This window comes from Bos mutus, chromosome 18 (genome assembly GCF_027580195.1).
Source record: "Bos mutus isolate GX-2022 chromosome 18, NWIPB_WYAK_1.1, whole genome shotgun sequence".
Lineage (NCBI taxonomy): Eukaryota > Metazoa > Chordata > Mammalia > Artiodactyla > Bovidae > Bos > Bos mutus.
This window is the reverse complement of record NC_091634.1, coordinates 19,140,565-19,159,683: the sequence shown is the minus strand read 5'-3', so window position 1 is coordinate 19,159,683 and position 19,119 is coordinate 19,140,565. Positions and strand designations below refer to the sequence as shown.

The 19,119-nt window shown below is 49.0% G+C and overlaps 1 protein-coding gene across 2 annotated transcripts in view; it reads right to left on the bottom strand.

Annotated features, from left to right (window-relative positions):
- RHPN2 (rhophilin Rho GTPase binding protein 2) overlaps positions 1-18,593 on the bottom strand; it is a 70,785-nt gene extending 52,192 nt beyond the window's left edge. For both annotated transcript variants that reach the window (XM_005897760.2, XM_070388003.1), the window contains exons 1-2: positions 18,464-18,593; positions 4,122-4,237 (exon numbers count right to left, since the gene is read on the bottom strand). In XM_005897760.2, coding sequence (XP_005897822.1) covers positions 4,122-4,237; positions 18,464-18,532 — 185 coding nt within the window. In that variant the 5' untranslated portion in view covers positions 18,533-18,593. The remainder of the gene's footprint in view (positions 1-4,121; positions 4,238-18,463) is intronic.
- Between the last annotated feature and the right edge of the window lie 526 nt (positions 18,594-19,119).

Below are 19,119 nucleotides of genomic sequence, written 5' to 3'. Positions count from 1 at the left end.
GAAGGCCACATTCAATGATTTCCTGTGGCTACTGACCACATCCATACACGTCCCTCAAGTGGCAGTTTCTGAGACCTTTTCCACCATTAGGATGCCCCATGGGATATATGGCTTCTTTGCCCCAAGTCCAAAATTTCTCTAAAATCCCCATGTTTTCTCTTAAAGGTGCACGTGAATTTGCATTCTGACCCACGTATGTCCGTTTATTTTAGTGTAATATTTTTCTTCCAAGTCTTTTAGTAAAATGTCCCTCTAGGAACAGGCTTGTTGACAGGCAATACAGGCTTGTACCAGCTTCAGAGACTTTATTGGAGCTGTGTGGCCTTAATCCATCTGACCCCAAATCCTGCTCTACCAGGGATTCAGGGAGACTGGAATAAGCACTGCCCAGTGCTCTGGTGTGGCCACTCGGCTAAGGCAGCAGATCAGCGGGTCTGGGAGGACGTCTGCTCCCAGCCCACCTCTCAATGCAGGAAGGCAGATGCCCCCCAAGGCCTTGGCTCATACATCTCCCTGCCCAGACATCAGCCCCCCTCAGAACTGATAGTGTGAGCAGTCATGAACCTCAAATCACGCTCATACAGACCAACGTACCCCAGGGCACCCGTGTCCCAGGACTTCATCACCCTCTGGTTCAGAAGTCACAAACTGGAGGTCCATGGGACTTGCTTATTTGACTCTCTGGGTGTTTTCCTCCCCCTTGAACTAGCTGCCAGTATTTTAAAATTCAATTATCAGAAGATTTTAAAAAGGTAGGGGGTAGGAGGGTGGGGAGAAGGGGAGTCAGATCTCTGGCTTTTCCTGAAAAAAAAAAAAAAAAAACAAGCAAAACTGAAGATCTGGCAACCCTAGCCCTTGCCCTCCATATGGGCCACACTGGAGTTGCCCCATCCCTCCCACCCAGAGAGCATACGCCCTGCTCTTCACCACAGTCCCTACCACTCCCTACTGCCTCACAGCACTGGTCCCTTCACTCTTTCCCAGACCCCCCTGGCCCCAAGAAGGGAACCTAAAGCCCAAGATGTTAAATGACTGCCCTTGTTCAAAGAACCAGTTAGTTAAAATTGAGCTGTGTGACAACTTGGCTTTGGGTTTCACAAAGACCATCTGTTTTTGAGAAACATCATCACATGGCTACCCCAGCTTTTTCTCAAGGGAGGGAAAGGAGCTAGGAAAAGACAGAGGATATTGTCCTTGCTTAGCCTGAAAAGGCACGTTTAAAATACCTGATATTTTCCGAATTAAATTCCAGGAAGCTCATGGACTCGGCCGATATGGATCAGAGTCGGTCTTCCCCACGAGACATTAAGCATCAAGAAAGCAGGGTCTCACCTGAATTGCTCGCAGCCTACAAAACCTGGCTCCTCACAACACCCGCCCAGCCTCAAAGGTCCCTTACTGATGCCCATAAGGACCGGGTCCCTCCCGTTTCTGCATTTGAGGGTCAGTTTCCCAAACACAACCTCCCCCAAACATTCCATCTGCTCTACCTTCATCGGGAGGCTGTGGCAGGGCATTTGGAAACCTGAAAACAGACAGACAGGACAGCAGGGCCCACTTTCTGACTACCCTTTGCTGGCAGGGACAGCCCCCTAATTGGCCAGCCAGGGACACCCACGGGCCAGAGCTGTGCTTGGCTAAACACCCTATTTGTTTTTGGGAAACGGTTGGTGCCGGTTAAGTCAGATTAATAAATACCTTTAGGGTTTCCTCCAACAACATTCTCCAGAGAGGAGCACTTTGAACTTTTAGGTCACTGCAAGAATCATTAACCACCTGCACCCCACCCCCACCCCTGCCAGCTCAACACCGGACTTGACAACGAGCTTCAGAGAGGCTGTTTGCTGGTGTCATTCACAGAGCAAGACAGACAAAACCACCCTAGTCCCCACCTTAGCAACGCCAAGTGCCCTGGCCAAAAAGGGCCTCCCTGACCACGTTCGGTCTCCAAGGCCACACCACGCTGTGTCAGCCTCTGTCACACTTCCCTCTCATTGGCGCCCTGGAAAACATCACCTCCTGACGTGAGCGGATTTGTTTGCTTGTGTATTAAGCTTCCCCCAAGAGAGATTAAGCATCAGGAAAGCAGGGCCTTGTCTGAATTGCTCACAGCCTTATCCCTTCGCATTTCAGGCACTGCCTGCCACTTAACAGGTGCTCAACAAATCCATTCGTTGGGTGAACAGACAGGCACAGGGTCAGGGCTCCCCACGCACCCCCCTCAACCACACTGCTGGCCTGGCAAGGTGTCACCCAAAACCCAAGGCTACAAAACACACCAGTGGGGCCCTCAGCATGTCAAGCTCAGCACACGGTAAGTCCTCCCAAAATCGGGGGGCTCTCTTGAGCTGCCCTGGCTGATGAGGTCCGCTGCATAGTGGACCTGACAACTCCCAGGTCCAGACTTCTCTGGGGACAGGGACATGGTCAGATATTTCAAAAGCTGACATGTTACAGCATTTTCCCCAGTCTCCTCCAGGAACAATCTCCCTTCCGTCCTGTTGCGGAAGTAGCTGGAGAAGAGGTTCCAGACACTTGGCCAGCCAGGACTTGCATTGTCTGCTAGTCCATGAGTCACGAAACCAGCACAGGTCAGCACTGTCGTTCTGACCCAGGGGCAATGGGTCACTTACGTTATTCTTCTGGGCCTCTCACAATTCTTCTGGATATCTCAGAATAAAAATGCATAAACGTAATCCATACACTTTGGAAAAGGACATTCAAACACTGAAAGTATAATGTGACAAGTAGGAGTCACCTCTACACTGCCTAGCTCCCAAGAGCCCCTAACAGCGTTTTCTTCATCCGTTAAAATGTATACGCAGGGCATGCTGTCCTGCGTTTTTCTTTTCTCCTACTTCATACCTCAGAGATCTTTCCTAAGGAACAGATTGATTCAGAAATGAATTTAAGGAGGAGGGTGGGATGAGATGGGATATTGGGATTGACCTATATACACTACTGATACTATATATAAAAGAGATAATTAATAACAACCTACTGTATAGGTTATATAACACAGAGAAGGCTACTCAATGTTCTGCAGTGACCCAAATGGGAAGGACACTCCAAAAAGCGGGGATATGTGTATATGTATGGTTGATTCACTTTTCTGTACAGCAGAAATTAACACAACATTGTATAGCAATTCAATTGCAATAAAATTGAAAAAAAAGTTTTTTTAATGAATTTACTCCAAGTTGATGGTGAGAAACCCTCCACCTCTCTTCACTGAGTGCTCAGGTAAGCGGCCCATAAGGAAGAGTGGACCATACTCCTCAAACATATTTGTGACCACGAGTCTTGTAGCTTTTTTACCAACACCTGGTTTGATGTATCTGGCTTTGCCCAGCAGCCTCCAAGCATCCTGGGCTCCTTAAGGCCTCCAAGAGTGAACTTCACTCACTGAAAACAGCCATTAGCCATATCCTGCCAGCTTTCCAGGTTCCAGGTCCCAGCAAACACTCCCCATCTCTTTCTGGGGCTCTAGGAGGCATCTGTCTGAGTAAGCTGGTAGCACACACAGTGCCTGCCTCTCGTACACAGTGCACAAGGTGGCATGGGGTTGGCAAGAGCTACCCCCAGAACTCTGCAGAAGAAAGTCTACAGGTAAGGCTTCACTGAGTTCTATGCTTGAGAAGTTAACTATGTTACCACCAGAGCATAATAATGAGTGTCCCAAGAGCCCCAGGCCTAGGAGGGCCCTCTCGTTATAGAGATGAATGCTGGCAACAGAAAGGTTCCTATTCCTTTCTTTCTCTCTGCCTTTTCTTTATACATTCAACAAATATTCAGCAAGAAGTGACTGTAGATCAGGCATAAGAAAACAGACGGGTCCCAAGAAAGTGGAAAAAACAAACAAGCATAGGATAACTGGACCTCCCCCCATTGTCCTCCCACCCCCACCACACAGACAGGCTGCGTAAAATACATGTCTTTGACACAACCAACCTCTAGGTGAGACAGGGCCTGTTCCAGGTGCCAGAAATAAGGAGGAGGCTCAAAGCTAAAATCAAGAGCTGAGAGGAAGTCTGGCAGGTCGGGGAGTTTAGGAAATAGATGGATAGGCCTTAGGAGAGGCCGGGCTCCCAGTTGAGGTGGTGGAGCCAGCAGACACTTACTTCAGAAGGTTCTCAGCTCCTGTTCTCATCCGCATGGCTTTCAAGATCTGCTGGTTCAAGGCAGCCCTCTGATTCTGTAGTTTGCTCCGGCCAGTCTGTGCAAGGGGATTGCAACCCTAAGGGAAAGAAAACAAGAGAAGCCCCTTTAAAGGTCAGCCACTCTAAAAATGATGACAAATGTCAAACACAACAGAAAAAAATTTTTTTAAATACTCATCTTTTCTGAAAATAAAAGTAACATAAACATGGAAAATATATGAAATGCCAAAAAGTGTAAAAAAGAAAATAAAAGTCATTCACCATAACACAATGCCAAAACAGGCACTGTGAACTGACTTTGGAGTAGGAATTTCTTTCCTACTCAATTTTTTTTAAGAAGTTAAGATTTTTTTTTAATGTTTATTTATTTATTTGGCTGTACCAAGTCTTCTCTTCGGCATGCAGGATCTTTGACCTTCATTGCACCATGTGGGACCTTTAGTTGCAGCATTCGAACTCTTAGTTTCGGCATGAGGGATCAAGTTCCCTGACCAGGGATTGAACCCTGGCCTCCTGCATGGGGAGCATGGAATCTTAACCACTGGACCACCGGGAAAGCCCCTGCCCACCTATTTTATATGCATATTGTTACTTTCCACACTAGTGGCTGTGTCAGGAGTGCTCCAGACCAGCCACATGACTGGAGTTTCGCAGGACTCAACATACAGTTGCGCTCACAGCTGACATTTATGACAGAGGTTCAATAAGAACACATAGCCAGATCACTGGGAAAAAGAGAGTTGAGAGGAATCCATGTGCAGGCCTCCTTATGTATGAAGGATCATACAAAGCACACTCCTCCCCCCAGGAACAGCATGTATGCAATGCCATGGCCAGCGTTGGCCTCTCAGAACATTAAGACTCAGGATTTCCCTGGCAGTCCAGCATTTGGGACTCCAGGCTTCTCCTGCAAGGGGCATGAGTTCAGTCCCTGGCTGAGGAACTAGATGTCACATGCCACAACTGAAGGTTCCCCACTAGCCTGAGGCAACCACGAACCTACTTTCTATCTGTACAGACTTGCTTAACCTGGACATTCCATATAATGGAATGTCTGTTGCAATGGGCTTCTTTCACTTAGCTTAAGGTTTATCCACAGTGCAGCATGTATCAGTACTTCCCTTCTTTTTGTCCCTAACACTCCTGTCGATATGCACATTCATTATCCATTCATCAGTTAAAGGACATTGGGCTCTTATGAATAGGGCTGCTTACTTCCGTGTAAGTTTCTACGTGAATGAATGTCTTCCTTGCTCTCGGCTATAGATCTAAGAGTGGAACTATTGTGTCATATGGTGGTTGTTGCTGTTCAGTCTAAGTCATGCCCGACTCTTTGCAACTCCACGGACTGCGGCACGCCAGGCTTCCCTGTCCTTCACTATCTCCTGGAGTTTGCTCAAAGTCATGTCCATTGAGTCGGTGATGCTATTGAACCATCTCATCCTCTGTCACTCCCTTCTCTTATGTCACATGGTTAATTCTCCTATGCCACAGTCATACATCATATGGTTAATTCTACGTTTAACCATTTGAGGTCAAACTCTTTTCCAAAGTGGCTACAATATCTTACATTCCCACCAGCAGTAGATGAGGACTCCAATTTACCCTTATCCTCCTCAATACTTTTTCCTGATCTTGTTTCACTTTTTTATTATAGCCAACCTAGGATGTGTGGTATCTCCCTGTGGTTTTGCTTTGCACTTCCCTAATGGCTAACGATGCTGAACATCTTTTCATGTGCTCATTGGCCATTTGTATATCTTTGGAGAAAGAGCAATTCAGGTTTCTTGCCTATTTTTAAACCAAGTTGTCTTTTATTGTTGAGTTGATATGTATCGTTAATCTTTGCCAAATTGATATATGAAAAATAGGTATCCTATTCTCCCAATTTGCATTTGTTATTAGTGAAGGTAAACAACTTTTTTCTTATATTATTGATCAGTTAAATTGTTTTTTTCTGGAGAATTGTCTGTGTTCCCTGTCCATTATTTCCTGGGGTATTTAGTTCACAATCAATGTTTCACTGTGCAAAGTTCAATATCAGGAAAAAAGTTTCCCCCTTTTTTTTAAGATCCATGTGCCAAATCCAGCCTCCAGTTGCTCTCTCTTTCTTGGCCTCACTGTGCAGCATGCAGGATCTTAGTTCCCTGACCAGGGATCCACCCATGCCTCCTGTATTGGGAGCACAGAGTCTGAACCATTGGACCAACAGGAAAGTCCCTAGATTATAATCAATGTTTCACTGTGAAAAGTTTAATATCAGAAAAAAATGTTTCTTTTTTTTTTTTTGGTCTGAGCAGCTTTGGGGCTCATAGTTCCCCATCAGGGATCAAACCTGGGCCACCCCAGTGAGAAGCCACCTCCTCAACACTGGACTGGCAAGGAATTCCCCTCTTTTGTTTGGTAGATTATAGTTGATTTACCATATAGTGTTAGTTTCAGGTGTACAGCAAAGTGATTCAAAAAGTTTCCTTTTAATCTAATAGTGTTCTTCCCACTCCAGCAGTTAATAATAGAAGCCCAGAGATCTAAGTGAAGGTTCCTTTCTAAAGCATATCTTTGAGCTCTGCCCACTGACAGGGCTTATGTTCACACCCTGGGAGTGGCTGGTGGGCAGTATTTGGCGAGATGACTGCCCTTTCTCTCTGCGTCACCGCTTGGTCACTGTCACTGCAGCCCTGCACATACCTAGCCTCCCACACCTCTGCCCAAGCCACACCCATGGCCTTGACCCCAAGAAGGAAGAAATGGGTTATCTGCAGCCCCAGGCTTCTCAGGGATTCCCATATTAGCCACCTTTGGACTACTGAGTCAGAAAGGAGTTGTTACATGTCTCCTTCCACAAAGATTTCTCATTCTCCCATCACAGCAGGTGGCACAGTGGTAAAGAATCTGCCTGCCAGTGCAAGAGACGCAGGTTCAATTCCTGGGTTGGGAAGATCCCCTGGAGAAGGAAATGGCAACCCACTCCAGTATTCTTGCTTGGGAAATCCCACTGACAGAAGAGCCTAGGGAGCTACAGTCCATGGGGTCGCAAAGAGTTGGACACGACTCAACAACTAGACGACAACAAGGTAGCAGGTGGCCACCCCCACCTGCCCCCCACGCAGCTTCCCAAATTCAAATTACACAGACAGTCACAATCTGACCTGGAATAGTCTTAAAATTAACATCTTTCACACCATTAAATGACTCCTGATTGAAAATAAAAATCAGAAAATCAGACCTAAGGTGAAAATGTCTTTAATATTAAGCTAACAATATTACAGGGCTAAAATAATTGCAGGCCTCTTTCGTTTCTATTTCCCAAAATTACTATGAAGGGGTGGCTTGATCTGACTTAAAATTACATGGTTCACCAAGGCTGTGTTCTATTTTACAGAGAAGCCTTAATAACTAATTCCTTTATGGACATTCCCAGAGCTGATAAGCAGCCATTCCAGCTCAAGGATAAGAACTTTTTCCTGCTCCCATACCTCACCCAGGGTCTGGCAGGCCTGGAATGGCTACGCCCTAACCAGCCCACAGATGTGGGGTCAAGTTTCCAGATAAGACATAGGAATGCTTAGGATTAGATCTGATTGAGTGACTGGACCCCAAATCACATTACTTCTTACTGACAGGTAGGAATGCTGGGCCTGGTGGAAACACCAGACACGCCCACAGGGCTATTTGGAAACTACCCAGAGCCCTGAGAGATGAATCTGGGTTGAGACTGTCAGAAAGACGCCCTGGAATCACAGAGGCTGCTTGCTGTCTACGGGCTGCTGCCACAGGGGCTCTCTGCTAGTGGGGACCCACAGTCACGCCTCAGTTCTTCATTGGATCCCAACAGGAGGAAGCACTGCTCCAAACTGGACTGCGGGCTTGTGCCCAGGACCTAGGCAGCACCCATCAGACTGGCCTGGCCTGGGAACTGAAGACTGGGTGGGGGGAGCAAATGAACTGCCCTGGCCTCTAGGATCACTGTCTATAAGACTCAGTGAACCTGAGTCTGTCCACTATATAGAGTCTGTCAGTTTCCTGACCGGACTAAGGCTTGGGCAAGGGCGTTCGTCTCAACACACGGAAGGATAGTCCAACTGCCCACACCCGAGAAAAGCAAGTATGGAGTGAAAGTTCAGCTTTCTCACTAGCTTACTGGGGTCTCCCATACGTTGGACAGCCCACGTGGGCTCTGGTACAGCATCTTGGACCCCACGATTCTAAAGCTTGGAAGGTGAGTGAGCTACTCAAGATGTTAAAGGCAGGGGACTTCCCTGGTGGTCCAGGGGTTAGTTAAGACTTCATGCTCCCAATGCAGAGGACGTGGGTTTGATCTCTGATCGGGGAACTAGATCCCACCTGCCCCAACCAAGAGTTTGCATGAAATAAATATTTTTTAAAAAACCATGCTGGACACAGTAAGGATGGGAGAGAGACTTTAAGCCCACGTCCTTTCTGCCACTCTTGAGTTGAGCCTGAGCAGCAGGAATGTGTGGGGATCTGGGGACAGCTCACCTACCAATTCCCAGGCTTCCCTCTCATGGTTCCCAGCTGAGGGTTGCCTGACATCACACACACATACCCTTTGGCCACAGTGACCCAATTCCCACTCTCCCACCTTGTAGCCCATAATAGTCAGGCTGGTAAACTCATGCGCCCACACCTCCTTTCCAAGGGGAAGGACATCTGTCTCATGCCTGGCCAACTGGAAAACCAAACTCACCTCAGGTCTTATTCAAACTGACCACTTGACATAGGATAACCAGAGCCCACCAGGGAGGGGCCTTCCTTTTCCCCCATCAGCCCTGAATCTAGGAAGATGCTGAGACTGGGCAGCTGCAGCCAAGTTACCAGGGCTGGGGAGTGTCTTCCCCAAAACGGAGCTAACCTGGGGGAGCAGAACTGAGGAATTGAGTCTTGGGTGGCATTTGAGCCCTAGATCAAGCCTGGCCTGAAGCCATTCCTCAGGACTTCTTAGTTCCAGGAGTCAAATGCATTCCCTTTCTTGCCTACACCATTTTTTAAAAAGTGAGGGCTTTCCTGGTGGCTCAGTGGTAAAGAATCCACCCGACAATGCAGAAGACATGGGTTTGATCCCTGATCCGGGAAGATTCCACATGCCACAGAGCAACTAAGCCTGTGCACCCCAATTACCAAGCCTGCATTCTAGAGCCTGTGCTCCCCAACAAGACAAGCCACCGCAATAAGAAGCCTGCACACTGCAACTAGAGAGTAGCCCCCACTCACTCTAATAGAGAAAAGCCTAACATAGCCAAAATAAATAAAATTAAAAATAATAAAAGTTAAGGTACAATTTACACATAATAAAATACACAGATTTTAAAGTACATAGCTCAATAAGTTTGGACAAAAATACACACACACACACATATACATACATATATACATATACATATGTGTATATATATATATCTACACACACACACACACACACACACACACACACACTTGTATAACCACTATTCGAATCAGAATATAGACAATTCTTGTCATCCCCAAGGCAACCAAGACTCTGGTTTCTATCATCCTAGACTTTTGCATGTTTTAGAACTTTGTATAAGTGGAATTATATAGTATATATTCTTTTGTGTCTGACTTATTTTGCTCAATAGATTGCTTTGGGATTCATCCATATTGTACTTATGAGTGGTTTGCTCCTTTTAATTGCTGAGTAGAATTCCATTGTAAGAATGTACCATACCAGATCAAACCAATCAGTCCTAAAGGAAAGTGAAAGTGAAAGTCGCTCAGTCATGTCCGACTGTTTGTGACCCCATGGACTATACAGTCTATGGAATTCTCCATGCCAGAATACTGGAGCAGGTAGCCATTTCATCTCCAGGGGATCTTTCCAGCCCAGGGATCAAACCAGGGTCTCCTGCATTGCAGGCAGATTCTTTACCAGCTGAGCTAGCAGAGAAGGAAATTAATCCTAACGGAAATTAACCCTGAATATTCATAGGAAGGACAGATGTTGAAGCTGAAGCTCCAACATTCTGGCCACCTAATGTGAAGAGTTGACTCACTGGAAAAGACCCTGATGCTGGGAAAGATTGAAGGCAGGAGAAGGAGATGACAGAGGACGAGATGGTTGGATGGCATCACTGACTCACTGAACATGAGTTTGAGCAAACTCCAAGAGATGGTGAAGGACATAGAAGCCTGGTGTGCTGCAGTCCACAGGGTTGCAAAGAGTTGGACACAACTGAGTGACTGAACGACAACAACCATACATAGTGTGGTTATTTGCCTAAACCATTTGGGAATAGATTTCCTGGTAACCACAGCTAAGAAAAAGTCCTAACCAGAGTAAGTTCATCCAGAGTAAAAACTCTATTTGTTAATATACATGCACATGTCCTCTGTGAACAATCACGTTGTTTGGCTGGGAAACAAGTATTTAAGAGCAGGATCTAGGGGACTTCCCTAGTGGTATAGTGGCAAGGAATCTGCCTAGCAATGCAGAGGACACCAGTTCAATCCCTGGTCCAGGAAGATTCCACATGCCGCGGGCAACTAAAGCCCATGGGTCACAACTACTGAAACCTGTGCTCAGCAACAAGAGAAGCTACCACAATGAGAAGACTGCACTGCAACGAAGAGTAGCCCCCATTCTCTGCAGCTAGAGAAAACCTGCGCACAGCAAAGAAGACCCAGCATAACCAAAACCAAACAAAACAAAAGAGTGGGATCTAGGGCCTTCCTTGCAGTCCAGTGGTTAGGACTCTACTTCCACTACAGGGGACATAGGTTTGATTCCTGGTCAGGGAACTAAGATCCTGCACAATGTGTGGTGTGGCTCCCCCACCCCTCAGAAAAGAAAAAAGTAAAAACACACACACACACAAAAGAGCAGGACCTAGGCAAACACCAGAGGCAGTGGATTTGGAAGAAAGGAAAGGCTATTCAACCTACACATGCAGACACCGACAATGAAAAGGCAGACAGGCCAGGTCACTGGGAAGGCAGACACAGAGGCATTGGAGGAATCTTTCCTCCCCAAAGTTGGGGGGGCAGGGGTGGAGGGAGGGTGGGGACTTGCTCTAGGCAGTGCCTGGCACCTGGCTCCCCCCACCCCCAGAGAACCAGTGAGGCCCTTCTTCCACACAGCCAAAGATAAAACTCACACATGCAGATATGTTTTCAGCAAATTGAGGGCACAGTGTGAACTTGGGGTTTCCAGGTCAGGAGTGAGACTGAGTGAAGGGTGACCATGCAGGGTCTCCTGATTAGAGACCCTCACACAGGGCGTGGAAGACGGGGTGCTTTTGGCTGCCTCTCTAGTGCGTGAAGTTATTTTCTCTGCCTTTCTCACTTTCTCACTCCTTCCTAGGATTACGCAATCCCTCACTCAACCACCAAGCTCTGGAAAGCACAATTGTTTGTTTATAAGTTAGCCAGAAACTGACAACCAGCAAGCACAGAAATAGCATGCGATACCCTACAATACACAAAAAATACATCTGATTTAACTTTTCACCACACTGGAGATTCAGGGCAGTTTGGATGAACAGAATCTACCTCTTCCACGTCCATAAAAATTAAAACGTGAACTTGGCACTTGTAAAGAGGCCTCCTGCCCTTCCACGATCTCTGCCGGGTGCCTCCCTCCAGCATCCCCATCCATCCGCACGGGGTTAGGGGCCACAGTATGAACCGAAAAGTAGCTATAATCCTGAATGAGATTATTCAGTCACTTCTACAAATCTATAGACACCTATTGTGTGGGTACAAAGTGTGTGCCACTCTACAAAGATTCGTGATCACAACAATTTCTGTGAGTCAAATATATTTTCAGACCCAACTAATGACCCATTTATTTCAACTGGTAGGATGTATTCCCTGATGGCTTAGATGGTAAAGAATCTACCTGAAATGCAGGAGACATGGGTTGGATCTCTGGGTCGGAAAGATCGCCTGGAGAAGGGAAAGGCTACCCACGTCAGTATTCTTGCCTGGAGAATTTCATGGACCAAAGAAGCCTGGCGGGCTACAGTCCATGAGGTCAGACACGACTGAGTGACTAACACACACACAGGATATACTCATTATTAGTTTACAGTTCTTATCTAGACCGGGGCTGGTATGTGCGTATTTTGTACACTCCTGTAATTACCTTTCTTCAAAACAATTTGTTGCTTTTTTTGTTGCTTGTTTTTGTCCATTGCCATATAGGATCCTAGTTCAAGGGCCAGGGATCTAACCTGGCTTCTCTCAGTAGTGAAAGCAAAAAGTTCTAACCACTGAATCACCAGGGAATTCCTGTTATGTTTCTAATACAGTAATACTGGAGAAAAAGAAACTACTTCTGAAGTGGCAGTTTTTGATCCCCTGTCCTTTTCTCTTCTTAGAATCCAACAGAAACGGAATGTTCTAAGGCAAAAAAATGTTCTGACTAGCAAGGCCAGGGGGACCTGCATCTCTTCCTGTTCCTGGTGCTGCAGGCAGGAGAGCTCGCCCCCGGCTGGCAACCGTTGCTGCCTGCTCTGCGGACGCTCAGTCTGATGCTGCGTCTGGCTGAGCTGCGCTGCACCTGCGGTTCTGCTGTCCTTTATGGCCACCTCCAAGGTAGCCTTTGCGTCATGAGACTCCAGTACCTGGGCCAAAGGAGGAAGTGGTGATCAGGCTAAAGCCAATGCTCTGTATCATCAGGTGGCGGCTTGGAATCTGTCCAAATAGCCCCAGGAAGCAAGAGACTTTTACAGTGTTACAGCTTATGGTGCTGACTCTCCTCTGAGTCACCTAAAATCCTGCTTCTGCCAGGGGACCCCCTCCTGGCCTTAATGAAAGGTGAGGAGATGTTGGTCAACCACGCCCCCTGGGCTGCTGGTGTGCACCAGTGACGCTGGTCAGACCCTCACTAAGGCCATATTCAGCCTGGATCCAGCCTGGCCTCTAGGATCTGGCTCAGACCATGGTGGGGTGGTGGGTGGGGGGTGGGGAGCAGATAGCATCACAAACATTTACACCTCCTCCTTCCCCCACCCCCACTGGGGGAAGGATTAAAAGCTCCAAGGGTAGGTTCAAACACCTGGAGAGATATCATCACCCTTCAGTAAAGATGGAGTAGATGAACCCCATGACCCAGCCTGGGCTCCCCAGCACATGTTCCCCTACGCAGATGCGGACAGATAAAGCATACATGTGTCTAACAGGAAATTATACTTCACTAAGATGAATGGTGCAGAGGAAGACCTAAGAGGAGCCACTGGATCAAAAAAAAAAATTCTCCTTCCTTCTCTGCTGGATCCTCAAGGAAATCCAGAGTAAACAGGGCCCATAACCCAGGGCACAATGAACCCTGGAGCCCTGTCCAGAATGGAGGCTTCTGTGAATAAGAAACAACTTCTCCTCCAGCTCTTGGGTAAAAACAATGGAGCTAAATTCATTTCAGGCCATTAGTGTTCCCAGAGGACGGAGAGGCAGAGATAAGGTCTCACAATGCTGTACTTTGTACCAACTCTCTTCTTCCATATACTGCTAAGCCCTTTCATTTAGGTCTTTTCAACAGCCTAGGGAAACATCTTTGATTCTTCTCCAGCTGGTTTTCTCTTGGCCAAGAACAGATCTTCCTGTGAGTTTTAGGATTACGGGCCTCAGAGAGCCCCAGAGACAGGGCCAGCTCTCAGGATACAGTGTCTTGGTAACATGTATTACTCTGCGTTAACTCCAGGCCAAAACACACATTCTTCCAAGACACGTTAGGCTGAGCATAGAGATCTGTCTGGGAAAAAGAAACTCCATTTCCACGGGTCCTTCTTTTAAGAAAGTAATGTACTAATTATTTGTATAGAACTGTACCTCTATTTAAACATATTAGTTTAAAAAAAGAAAAGAAAAAAACAATGAGAAACCAGAGAAGAGAGAAACATACTGTAACATGTGACAATCCAGAAAGTATTCAGTACTTTCTGTATGTTCTTAATTCAGAGACACTCCCACCCACCCACCCACCCAGGTTGCTCACCCAGGGGGTCAGGGTCTGTGCTGGGGGTGTCCATGTCTGACCTGGGGCCAAACTGAATCCGAGTCCTCAGCTTTGTATAGCCACATCCCGCACAACCCCAGGAAGACCTTGACTTGCCAGAGGGCCTCCCTCTCTGCAAGGATTGTCTCATACATTCAGGGTCTAGGACCAGCAGGCAGAGAGGACTTTCGGGCAATTAATCTTCATTTTGTGTACACGTTATACAATTCAGCTCTGAATATGGACCATGTACTCCCACCCCCCACTTCCTGCTCTCTGAACTATAGCAAAAGAGGCTAATTGTCTAGTCAGACATGGCCTGAGCTATCCCAGGAAATGAGGCCCCCAAAAGGAAAGGCTACCCACTCCAGTATTCTGGCCTGGAGAATTCCATGGACTACATAGTCCATGGGGTCGCAAAGAGTCGGACACGACTGAGCGACTTTCACTCACTCATGAACTTCCACAGGAGCCACAATGAGTCAGGGTCAAGTGTACCCCAAAACCTGAGAGCCATCAGGCTCACAGCTTGCTGCCACACAATAAATGCTTTTTGAATGAACAGAATAGAATGGCACGTTCAAGAAAAGTACAGGGACTTCCCTGGTGGTCCAGTGGCTAAGACCCCGGGCCCCCAGTGCCGGGGGTCCAGGCTGGATCCCTGGTCAGGGAACTAGATTCCATATAAAACAACTAAGAAATGGTGCAGCCAAATAAACAAATGATTTTTATTTTTTAATTTTGGCTGTGCCACAAGGCATATAGGATATTCATCCCCCAACCAGGGATCGAACCTATACTCCCTGTGTTGGAAGCACAGAGTCTTAACTACTGGACCACCAGGGGAGTTCCATAAATAATTAAAAAAAAAAAAAAAAAAGGAGGGAAGAGAGGGAAGGTAGGATAAACAGAATACGAATGAAGAAGTCTGACTTGACCGGAAACTAATTTGATCCGGTAAGTGTGCATAAAATCCCCAAAGTCAGGACCGGGGGGCCTGCCCTGAACACCCCAGTCTCAGGGGCCTCACTCCCTGCCCCCAGTTGACTCATCCACTCAGTATGTGTCCCAGCTGTTTCCAGTCCTCACCTGCTGGGACCTCCCACAGCTATTGTCTCTCTCTCCCTCGAATCTTCACACATCACCCCATCCCAATGTCTTTACTCTCAGCTTTCAAAAGTCTCTAGACCTCCCTCCTCATTCTAAACAAACGTGCCTTCTTCTCTCTCCCATACCCCTCCAGCAACTATTTTGTCTGCGCTTCTTCCCCCTCTGTACTCCCCAACACTGACTTTTGCCCCCAATTCTCCACCTACTCATTTACCCAGAACCCCCTAAAGCAGGGGGTCCCCAATCTCTGAGATCTAATGCCTGATGATCTGAGGTGAAGCTGATGTAATAATAATAGAAATAAAGTGCACAATAAATGAAATCATCCCCAAAACATCTCTATGCCCTGCCCCCTGGACCCCCTCCCACGCCCACCCCCGGACCTGTCCGTGGAAAAATTATCTTCCACGAAACCAGTCCCTGGTGCCAAAACAGTTTGGGGCCACTCCCCTAAAGGACTACATCCAGGATTTTCCAGGGCTCTTCTGACTTGTCACCCTCATCCCTCTACTAGAAAGATCTCTGAGCTGCCTTGACACTGTCACCCTCTAGGCTTGTTTACCATCTCTCTGCCTGTCCCTTAAGTGAAGGTATTATTCTCTTCTATACTGGGTCCTTTTTCACAATATCCCACCACATTCCTCGTTGGGGCACCTCAAAGCTGCAACTCCAGCCCAAGTACCCAGTGGCTGCTGGGTCCACTGAGTGGACTCCCCACAAGGACCACTACTCGGATAACTCTTGGGGGCCTCAAGTCCACTGCCCCTACCTCAGCTTGCTGGTGACCCCAGCTCAGTGAGGCCCCCGACCATCCCCCCAGACACTGAAGGCAGACATTCTGGACTCCGCTGAGCAGCACCTTTCCCACCATATCCGGTCCATTCGTTCTTCCGATCCCTGCTGACTGCCTTTGCTCAAGCCCTCTTCATTCCACAGCCCCCAGCGGGATCCCTGCCTCCAGTCTGGATGCCAGGTTTGACTTAGGGATACAAGCTGGTGGAAAGGATAGGTGGTGAGGATGTGTTTACCTAGTACTTTAAGTTACTGAAAAGTCATCAGTAGTCCCTATCAGAGTAGGACAGAGACAATGAGGATTAACTCTCCACATTCCCTGCCTGGCTCCACCCTGGCCTCTCCCCCACCGCTCACCTACTGATCTCTCAGCTTTCAAAGTGGTCTTTCTGTGACACAGATCTCACACGTCTGGTCCTGAATGAAGCACTTTGATAGGTCCCCAGGTTCCCTTTCCCTGCATCCAGGGTGCGTGACCCCTGAAAGGCCTGGTTCCCCGTTACACCTCCACACCCCTGAGGGCTCACTCACAAGTGTTCACAGTCCAGTGCCTTCACCAGTGTTCCCTCTACCTGAAAGGCTCTTCCTCCCCTCCTTCACCTGCAGAACGTCTACCTGCCGTTCAAGGAGCATTTGTTCAGGGAAGGTTCCCAATCGATGCCTTTTATTAACCTTGTACTAGGAACATTCTTTGGACTAGTATGATGTAACACAATGATCATTACAAGGTCTCATTTTCAGAAGAGATGTTTCTAATTGCAAATCAGTGATTCATTGTATTTCGCACCCATGATCCTCTTATCTACCATTGGAGAAACCTCACCTGAAAAACACTCAAGCTTTGCATCCGTTCACAGCTCCCTGGCCTTCCACCCTGTCCTATACATATCCTCCCCAGGAAAACCTGTTCTGGAAGACCAAGGAACATAACACTGGCAGGTGTTCACCATCTCTTCTGTCCCTAACCTCTGTCATTTCCCCCAGATGGTCCAGACATCCACCTGTTCAGAAGACAAACAATTTGGGGAGGAAATGAAGTCTCAGAAGCGGGAAGCCACTGGCTGGAGGCTACACTGTAATTCTAGGGTGGCGGGGGGGGGGCGGTGTGGAGGGGAGTAGGGTGGCAGTCAGGGTCTGAGGCCCTAGGGCTAAGATCTCAGGATTCCCTGGCCTGGCCTCCTTCAGTAACTCCACTGCCTGTGGATCCTCTGTCCCAAATGCCACACATAATTAGAAGTTTTAATCCTGTAATTCCATGATGACATCTTTTCACTTAAATACACCTTAAAATTACTTCTTTTTTTTTTTAATGCTAAAAGCAATTTAACTAAAAAGAATTTTTCCAACTCAGTCTTCACCAGTCCCCAGAATCTTCTCCTGCTCATCCCCAGAGAGACACTGCTGCTCACCAGAGAGCAAAAAATGCCCCGAGGCAGAGTCAAGGGAGAAGGAGGAAGCCGCCCAGAGCGTTTTCACTGGCTCGATCATTAGGCTTGGAACAATTAGGGAAACAGTTTCACTGCCCTGTTTATAATTACGCCCTTTGCCTTGGGTCATAGAAGTTATTAAAAAAAAACACAACTTCTCAACCCACCCAGTCCCGCCTGGCCAAGCCCCAAAGGCTATTTTTAGACTCGCTGGGACAGACAAGGAATGATGGAAGGTGTCCCCGTGACTTCGGATTCAAAAACATCTTTGTAGTCCAGGCCGTGCCACCTGCCGGCATCCCAGAGACCCCACTTCGTGGGTTGGGCCTCTTTTGAGGGGCTGAGCTACGAACTGTTAACTTCAGGGAGAGAGGCCACCAAGCTCCCGAGGAGCCGCACTCGCCGCAGGTCTCCACAGCAATCGGGTAAATCCGCTTTAGCGTAAAGTGGAAAGGGTGGGAGACCGCTGCCCTCAGGTCTGCCACGCGCAGAGAAGCCCGAATCTCCTCCCGCCCACTAAAAAGTCCAAGAGGCTTACACTGGAAGCATTCTGGAGGCAAAGAGGGGACGCCAACCCTCCTGAGCGGCTCCCCTTCCACGCGCCACGGCCAAGCGCTCGGGTGGAAGCTGGGCTCGCGTCGCCACGCGCCGCGACGCCAACGGTGCCAGCGCTCGAGGAACCGTCCCTTCCCCAAGCGCGCGGGACGGCCGGCGGGGGCGACTCCGAGAGCCCCTCCTGGCCCAGTCCTCCGCCGGCACCTGCGCGGGGCGGCCCGGACGTCCCCTTACTCCCAGCCCCGGAAGTCACCTGCTCTTGGCCGCCGGGTGCACCGCCGCCGCACCCCTCACCGCGAGCCTCCTCCGAGAGCGCCCCAGGCCAGTGCGCCCCCTCCCGCTTCCGGCCTGCTCCACCCCGGCCTCGCGCTCTGCAGCCCCTTCCACAGCCTGGAAGGAAAAAGATCTGGAGCTCGCGGACTCCCCACCCGCTCACAGCCGCCCACCTTCCGAAAGTAGCAGTTGCCCTCTTTCTCCAGCGGCTGGGGGGCCGCGGGCAGCAGCGCGTCAGTCATACTGGCGGCACAGGAGCGCAGAACTGACTGAAGCTCAGCAGCGCGCTGGTCCCCGAAGGCGCCCGGCTCCGCCCCCGCCCCGCCTTCGCGGCCACCCCCACCTCCAGCCCCGCCTGAGGCCTGGCCTGGAGCCCTCCAGACCTGGCGCGGCCCGTAGAGACCACGCCCCCGGCCCCGCCCCGACTCCGGACTGGCAGCGCGCAGCACTAGCCCTTGGCGAAGCTGGCGGAGCTGCGAGCTCAAGCCCCTAGGCTCTTCACTTGTCCCCCTCCCAGCCTCAGGGGCTTAATCTGGGCGCGGTTGCAGCCTCAGCCCAGGGGCGCAGGGGCGTCTCGCAGCGAGACCCAGGTTGGGGATTCAGCCTCTTTTCTGGAACCGTGGGCGTAAATGCAGCGCGTGGGTGTAACTGAGGCTCCTGAGCGCATGCCTCGGGGACAGTGACCAGACCCGACGCCACTTTTCGAGGGCGCGGGGGGAGCGCAGGATCCCCCAGGGCCCAGTCCGGGACGCTGGGGGGTTGGCTGCGCCACCGAGGGCCTTGGCGGGTAACTCAAACCGATTGGCTCGGTGATCAATCCCCAGTCCCC